The sequence below is a fragment of the Gobio gobio genome (genome assembly GCF_949357685.1).
Source record: "Gobio gobio genome assembly, chromosome: 8".
In the NCBI taxonomy this organism is placed as follows: Eukaryota; Metazoa; Chordata; class Actinopteri; order Cypriniformes; family Gobionidae; genus Gobio; species Gobio gobio.
Window position 1 is genome coordinate 41,159,479 of NC_137114.1, and position 9,203 is coordinate 41,168,681.

The following is a 9,203-nucleotide window of genomic DNA, read 5'->3' on the forward strand; positions in this document are numbered from 1 at the left end:
GGTTTCTACAAAAATTTTAATATTTCAAATAAATGCTGTTTTTATTTTAATATTCATCAAACAACCCTCTAAAAATGTATCATGATTTATAAAAAAAAAACATTAATATGAATATTTCAAATAAATGCTGTTTTTATTTTTCTATTAATCAAAAAACCCTGGAAAAATGTATCATGGTTTCTACAAAAATATTTATATTTATATTTAAAATACATGCTGTTTTTATTTTACTATTCATCAAAAAACCCTGGAAAAATCTATCATGATCTATACAAAAAATATTAATATTAATATTTCAAATAAATGCTGTTTTTATTTTTCTATTAATCAAAAAACTCTGGAAAATGTATAAAAAATATGACTATTTCAAATAAATGCTGTTTTTATTTTAATATTCATCAAAAAACTCTGGAAAAATATATAATGGTTTCTACAAAAATATATTAATATTTCAAATAAATGCTGTTATTATCTTTCTATTAATCAAAAAACCCTGGAAAATGTATCATGGTTTCTACAAAAAATAATTGTATCTATATTTCAAATAAATGCTTTCTATTCCTCAAAAAACTCTGGAAAATGTATCATGGTTTCAAAAATATTAAGCAGCACAACTGTTTCCAACATTGATAATAATCAGAAATGTTTCTTGAGCTGCAAATATGCCAAGTACCAAGAATCAAGGGTGTGTCAACTTTTGAACGGGGTCAACTTGTGGACTTTATGTAAACATCTTTTATGTCAAATATCTTATTCAGGACAGCACTAAATAAAAAATATCATGCATTTTGTATGATCCCTCTCATTTTCTTAAAATGATTCATATTTTCACAGATTCTGCAAGGGGTTCACAAACTTTCAAGCAGCACTGTATAGGCAAATTGCATACAGTTTGATGTGGTCTATAGTGCAAATGTCCCATGCAGCAAAAATAATCTGACACAGAAGACCAGTTGTCGTTTCAGGAGAGGGTACTCAAAAAGTAAAACAATTGTGTTTTTAATTTGTTTTTTAATGCTGAAATTAGCTACTGCAAAGTCACAGTTACTTGCTAGTTGTAACACGTCACTTTAAGAAACATGGAAAATAAAGTATAAAGCCCATTGGGACAGAGGACTAAACAAATTAAATCAAATCTTGTCAATAACTACACCTCTGCCATCAGCTATCCAAACTCAGGATGTTTTTTCCCCCACCAAATTACACCACATCAGACAATCAAATGCGATCATTGGCATCTGAGGTAAATAAGGCACATTTGTCTGTCTCACATAATAGATGTATATACAGCCTGACACTGTTTGTGATTAATCATAGAAATTTACAAAGTCATCTTTATTACTGTCCAGTAAGTGCAACAATATTCAGCAAAACACATTCAACTTAGTCCGTTAGTTTAGACCCCAGAATCAAATAGATTAATAAGTGCAGCATACTTTACACATTCAGATGCACAACATATGCTGAGATAATTAGATCAGTATTTTGACCTGGGGATTTATTCAATTCAGACAGGCCAGTGCTGCCAACATCCCGTTTCAATTCTGCTTCCTCTCAAAGCCAAAGTTACAATCATCATCCAAGTCAGCCACATAAATTACATACAACGTCCAAGTGTGGACCATAAATATAACAAACCAAACCCAACAATCTGCGTTTACAGGCCTAAAGCACTGACCTACTGCACGTTTTGCCTGACTTTGTGTTGTTGACTATGGACAGATGTGTTTCTGCTTATATAACTTTGTTTGCTTCTATGTGTTGCTTGCATTAAGGCATAGGTGATTCTCTCAGTCGTGGGGAAGCTTCTAGGTTTGTTTGGAGACGAGAGGCAGAGCGGCAGCTATCAACAGGTTTACTTCTGCGCTGGAGGCTTCTCTCCACAGGCGAAGCAGATGTTGAACTTTAAGATGCCCCGCTGGTCGCAGGGTGTGGAGATGGTCAGAATGCCATCAGAAGACAGAGAAGAGGTGATGAACCCTGGATCTACACCGGCTGGGATCTTATACTTCCAGTAAAACTCCCTTGCCACAATGACATGCTCATCCTGCACCAGAGACAGTACAATTTCTTTTGAATTGATGAAGTTATGATCATTGCACAATGACACGTCACTGAGAATAAAGTTGGATTGACTTTAAATCAAGCTATTGACATTCAAAATTGGAATTTAGAGAAGGACACATTACATTGATCAAAAGTAAAGACATTTACACTGTTATAAATGCTGTTCTTTTGAACTTTCTATTTAGACTCTGTCTAAAGATTGATCATAATGATATTAAGCAGCACAACTGTTTGATAATAATAAGAAATGTTTCCTGAGGATCACACGACACTGAAGACTGGAGTAATACAATTATTAAATTAAATGCATTAAATTAAATGATAATAAAACAAATTCAAATTGGAAAATGTTCCTTTTAAAATATATTTAACATATTAAAACCTATAAATACATTAAAGGGTTCATGAACTGAGAAATCAAATTTTCCTTGAGCCTTTGACCTATAAAAAGAGGTCATCATACTATAATAATATCCTGTACGTTTCAGAACTGAGCACATGCAAACCAGTAAGCTGATAACTCACAAATATCAGCTTATTGAAATAACCAGTTTTCCCAGTTTACATGCAAACCAGTAAACTGACAACACAAGTAAACCGTGTTTACATGACTTTATTAATAAATCGGATTATTTCCCATAATATAATATAATATAATATTATCCCATAATTTACTCTCCTAGGTGTATATGACTGATTTTCTTTCAGACGAACACAATCTGAGTAATATTAAAAAAATGTTCTGGCTCTTTCAAGCTTTATATTGGCAGTGAATGGCAGCCCAAAATTTGAAGATCAAAAAAGTGTGTGTGTGGGGAGGGGGGGTGTAATATTTTTTAATAGAAAAATATCTATATTTAAAAATTTGTAGACTAAAATAACTAACTTCCGGCAGACAGCCTTTCGTATTCAACTTACAAAGAAAGTGTAACGCCTCTCGCAGTTCAAAACGCTTGTTCTACGCCCAAAGTCATCGTCACGCCTGTTACGTTTTTTTCGGAAGATGAATACGGAAGGCGGTCCACTGGAAGCTAGACATTTTACTTTATAACGTGTTAAATATAATATATTTGTCTTACACAAACCCATTGATTCACTTCATTGGGTTCTTATTAACCCCGGGAGCCATGTGGATCACTTTTATAATGGATGGATGCACTTTTTTGCATTCACATTTTGTCATTCACTGCCATTATAAAGCTTGGAAGAGCCAGGACATTTTTTAATATAACTGATTGTGTTCGTCTGAAGAATGCCATATACACCTAGGATGACTTAAGGGTGAGTAAATCATAGTTCACCCAAAAATGAAAATGACCCTATCCCATTAATTACCCTCATGTCGTTCCAAAACTGTACGACTTTCGTTGTTCTTCGGAACACAAATTAAGTTCTGAGAGCTTTCTGTTCCTCCATTGACGGCCTATGCAACTACCACTTTCAAGGCCCAGAACAGACATCATTAAAGTAATCCATGTGACTCAAGTGGTTTAGCCTCAATTTTATGAAGCGACACGAGTGCTTTGTGCAACAACAAAAAAACATCACACAACATCTGCTCTCTCATCAACATAAAACACATGCGTCAAGGTGCTCTCGTGAACATGCATTGAGATTAATATTTTGTAAATAAAGTGGTAAATTATGGTTAAGGGATAGAATATACTCACGTCACTTCATAAAATTGAGGTTGAACTACTGGAGTTAAATGGATTACTTTAATGTCTTTACTGCCTTTCTGTGTTCCGAAGATGAACAGAAGTCTTACGGGTTTGAAAAAGCATGAGGGTGAGTAAATTATGACAGAATTTTTATTTTTGTGTAAACTATCTTTTTAACAGCAGGTGTAATGACTAATTATAGTGACAATTTTTTAATTCAGTACAGCACTACTTCATTGTAACTTTTATGTAATGTAACACTGCTGATGTTGTCACTGCATGCCAACTGAACTTTATTTATTCTTTTAAGGTTGGAACTAACATGGTGCATTAGCTGAACAGTGAGACAAGCCAGGATCCACATAACAATTCTTGGGGACAAAGAGAACTCGCAGGTTTTTTCATTTTCAGTGTGGAGGCAGTTGAACAGAAGACCTTATTACAAGCACTGGAGATATGTTTCAGATTTCTTTATACATCTATGACAAACTATCCAAAGACCTCTGCCCCCATTTGGGAGTTTTTGCAGCATGCAAACTTGAATATATCCAGAGGAGTTCCTTCAACACAGTGCTGCCTCATTAAGAACTTTGATCATCATCATTTGTATTTGTTTTGCTACTTAAGGTATGTTTACAACACATCAATGCAGTGTACAGTGCATTTTTTTAATAAAGTAGTTTATTTCTGGAAGGATTTAATATTATGAATTTGAGTATTCTGTTGTATAGGTTTTGAATGTAATATTTCTGTACACTTTTGTGTAGTTTTAAATGTAGTATTAATTTTTGTGTTGTATGGACACATTTTATGTATGTTTACTCTATGTACATTTGTGTGTATGTTTCAAATATATGTTTTGATTTGAATGTGTACTGTTTGTAAATTTTTTTAAATAGGTTTTGAATGTATTTGTGCTGTGTATTTTGAATTTAATATGTACACATTTATGTATATTTACATTAAATGCTAGACTCCCCAATATTTAGTTTGACATTTAAAATGTATATTTTAAAATGTATGTATTGTTTCTTACAAATAAACAATCTGTATTTGAAAATGTGTATTTTATTTATTAAAATAATGACATGAATAAAAAATAAAAAGTTAACTCAACTGTTGGGTTACTTTTAACCCAACTATTTTTTAACCCAATGCATTGGGTTAAAATAACCCACAGTTGGGAAGGTGCTATACCAACCCACAGTTGGGTTACTTGTTGGGTTATTTTTAACCCAACATTTTTAAGTGAGTAGTGACGTCAAAAATAATAATTTCCGTATCTGACTCTATGTATGTTATGTATGTTATGTCAGTTGTGATGTTAAATAAAGCTTACAATGTGTCAGCGGGAAACTTACGGCTCATATATACTCTCTCATGCAGTTACAGGTGCAGCGTTTTGACTGAACCACTTCTAGTGCACGAGAGATGAGAACACATTTTTACAAATTTTCTGGGTCTTAAAAGAGTCTGCATTTGTGATATATTTCCTTCTTTCTTTCATGCAAAACACTCGCTCTGTCTAGATGTTTAAATCTGCTCTAAGCATGCGTCACTGTCACCTATCACACATGCGCACTTCAGTAAGCCGACAGAAAGCAGGTTAATGCGTTTACATACCATGCGAAAACAGGATATGAGGCAAAAAACTACCTATTCCAACTGGTTTATGCCTAAGCCGTTTATGACCTTACTCCGATAAAAGAAAAAGGGTTACTGCGTTTATATGACCATGTTTGTTGTCGGCTTATTAAGCATAATCGGCTTAAGAGCGTGCATGTAAACGCACTCATTGAAAACTTCCTTGTTAGTCCAAAAACAGCTTTTATTGATACCAAGCCCAGATAACGACTAGTTGTGGAATGTGCCTATCTATGAGGTGAAAGACCGCCTCTGCTGAAAATCAACGCCTACTTCATCATTGCAACTTTGACTCCGCCCAATGGCGTGTTAGTGAGATGACGAGGACAGAAGAGCAATACAGGATGGACTACAAATAACATTACCTTCCACAGGATCCTAGTGCTAGGAATGTGCTTATTTATTTTCAACAATGTGAATGTCTCAGTTGAGCATTATTTACTTGTGTTCAGTACTGTGGATCTTTGGTAAATCAATCGCAATTTCGACGCAGGCTTTGCAAACAGACTTTTACGAAATGGACTCGACAGTAATGCAACAACATGTAAGTAACCGTGTTAATTCTAATGCCTGATCTGCGATCAGTGATTTCTGATATGTAATGGTTCATGTACACAGTGGCGTAGCAAGTCAGTCCCGGGCCCATATGCAAAATAAATTGTACGGGAAATAATATTTCACAACTGTTTTACTGTTTTAAAGGGGTCATGAACTGCATTGTTTTATTGTTTATTAAGAGACTTCTTTTGAAAACATTTAAATGTCTTTTTCCAATCCCAAACCTTTGAATGATAGTGTATGTGTCGTTTTAATAAGAAAAGAGAATGATTGTCAAGACAAACATTGAATGTTGTTTGGAAGTTAAAAAAGGTTTTAAAAGTCTTTAGTCTTTCACTTCCTGTCCTTCCAATCAACATCCTGTGAGTGCGACCAGTATAACAGAAACTCATGGATTGAAAGTGAGAAAGTTGCCTTTGGAATATGTATCGAAAATGTCTAACCTTGCTTTTTTTATAACCCAATACTACAATACACATAATTTATGCTAGCAAAATACCCATCTTAAAGGGTTAGTTCACCCAAAAATGAAAATTCTGTCATTAATGACTTCCCCTCATGTCGTTGGAGACCCGTAAGACCTCCGTTCATCTTCGGAACACAAATGAAGATATTTTAGTTGAAATCCGATGGCTTAGAAAGGCCTCCATTGGCACAATGCACTTTACACTCTCAAGACCCATAAAAGGTACTAAAGACGTCATTACAAAGTCCATCTCACTACAGTGGTTCTAAAATAACTTCATAAAGCGACGAGAATAGTTTTTGTGAGCAAAAAAACCCCTAAATAACGACTTATATAGTGATGACCGATTTCAAAACACGGCATCATGAAGCTTCGAAGCGTTATGAATCAGTGAGTCGATTCAGAGGTTTGGATCGCCAAAGTCACAGGATTTCAGCGGTTTGACACGCGATCCGAATCATGATTCGACTCACTGATTCATAACGCTTCAAAGCTTCATGAGGCCGGGTTTTGAAATCGGTCATCACTATAAGTCATTATTTAGGGTTTTTTTGCGCACAAAAACTATTCTCGTCACTTCATAAAATAATTGTAGAACCACTGTAGTGAGATGGACTTTGTAATGACGTCTTTAGTGCCTTTTATGGGTCTTGAGAGTGTAAAGAACATTGTGCCAATGGAGGCCTTTCTGAGCCATCGGATTTCAACTAAAATATCTTCATTTGTGTTCCGAAGATGAACGGAGGTCTTACGGGTGTCATTTTCAATTGTCTAACCCTTTAAATAATCCAGAACAGCCAAGTTCAAAATAGTGAATAAAATGAAAGTGATTTTGAATACTTGTTTTGTTACCTGTCGTTCATCATGTTTCCCATGAATCTCAATAAAATCCTCATTGACCTTAACAGTCAGTTCGTCTGGAGAGAAGTGCTTCACATCCAGGGTGATTACACTGAGATTTCTCCATCTCATCTGTGTAAAAGAAAATGGGAAACTGAATACTGCAAAAGAATGGTTCATAAAAGAACATGTTCGCCTAATCTCAAAAGTTTAAGGGAGACTCTGAGATTCAATTTGTTAACATTAATCAATGCATCATGAAGCAATTTTACAGCAGTTGTTAATCTAATAATCTAATTATTAATTATAAATACACTATCATCAATAGTTTGAGTTTGGTAAGATTTTTCATTTTCAAAGTCTCTTATGCTCACCAAGGCTACATTTAATTTGATCAAAAATACAGTAAAAACAGTAATATTGTGAAATATTATTACAATTTAAAATAACAGGTAAAGCTGAACTTACTGAACATTACTCTAGTCTTCAGTGTCACATGATCCTTCAGAAATCATATGCTGATTTGCTGCTAAAGAAACCATAATGTTTTTGAGGAAACTGTAAAGCATTTTTCCAGCATGTATTTGAAACATTAGAACAGCATTTATGAAATATTTTGCAGCATTATAAACGTCTTTACTGTCACTTGTTTTTTAATCAATTTAATGTGTCCTTACTAAATAAAAGTATACTTTTTTTTTTTTTTTAATCTTACTGACCCCAAACTTTTGAATGGTGTATAGGCTACTGATACATTTTTAACATTAGGTGTATAAATTATTCATTATTATTATGAATAATTATATATGAACTAATGAATTAGCAACGTTAAGGTATAAAAACAGTATCTTTAAAAGTGCTGTTAAAAGATACCTGATGCACTACCTAACAAATTGAATATTTAAAAAAGTAAAAAGTAAAGAAAAATAATATTACGTATCAGCTAATTTGTAGCAACATCAGCAGTTTAACTCACCTCTGACATGTCACTGTCCCCCCAGTTTGGACCATAATGTCTTTGTGGAAACTGTAAAGCATTTTTCCAGCATGTATTTTAAACATTAGAATAGGATTTATGAAACAGAAATATTTTGCAACATTATAAATGTCTTTCCTGTTACTTGTTTTTTAATCAATTTAATGTGTCCTTGCTGAATAAAAGTATACCCCATACTCCAAAATTTTGAACCGTGTATTCCGATACATTTTTAACATTAGGTGTATAAATTATTCATTATTATTATGAATAATTATATATTAACTAATGAATTAACAATGTTAAGGTATAAAAACAGTATCTTAAAAAGTGCTGTTAAAAGTGTTTTTCGTTCGTTTATGATACCTGATGCACTACCTAACGAATTGAATCTTTAAAAAATATTACATATTAGCTTTTTGGGTAATGTCTAATTTGTAGCAACATCAGCAGTTTAACTCACCTCTGAGATGTCACCGTCCCTCCTGTTTAGAAAGCGCCAGGAATAAGGACGATAGTAAAACAAAGGTGAAAATAGATTGCTGTTGGGTAGCTGCTCTCCAAAATACTGGTCATAAATTCGATGAGAAGTCGAGAAGAAGCCTGGGAACCAGCCCCGGCGGTACCAGGGATTATGAATAGAAATGTCCATTGTATCTCAGCTGAAGCGGCTGGAGTTGACAGCGGATCTGCTGCATGTTCTGCTGTGGGCCCTGTATTTATGGCCCATCCATAAACCTTATGTCAGCTGCTGATCTGTCTCCAAAAATGAGGTAATGTGTTTTTTGCTGCACTCTTCCCCTCTGGCTAATTCAAACAAAAAACCTATCTAATCACCCATCACTCTCAGATCATCGAGCCGCAATCACTGGGGTCTGAATAGTGTTAATGCCGCTCTGCTCACAAGCCTGGAAAAATATTTGCCTGGCTAAGTTAGAATGGTTCTGAGTGAAGCCTCCATGTCAGCTGGCCACATCCCAGCACATCTTGT

The 9,203-nt window shown here is 34.3% G+C and overlaps 1 protein-coding gene across 1 annotated transcript; it reads right to left on the reverse strand.

Annotated features, from left to right (window-relative positions):
- Window positions 1-1,855: 1,855 nt before the first annotated feature.
- cryaba (crystallin, alpha B, a) lies at window positions 1,856-8,864 on the reverse strand (the record flags this gene model as incomplete). The annotated part of the gene is made up of 3 exons (XM_079823348.1): window positions 1,856-2,047; window positions 7,249-7,368; window positions 8,676-8,864. The coding sequence occupies 3 exons, from the start codon at window positions 8,862-8,864 to the stop codon at window positions 1,856-1,858; spliced, it is 501 nt and encodes a 166-aa protein (XP_079679474.1).
- Between the last annotated feature and the right edge of the window lie 339 nt (window positions 8,865-9,203).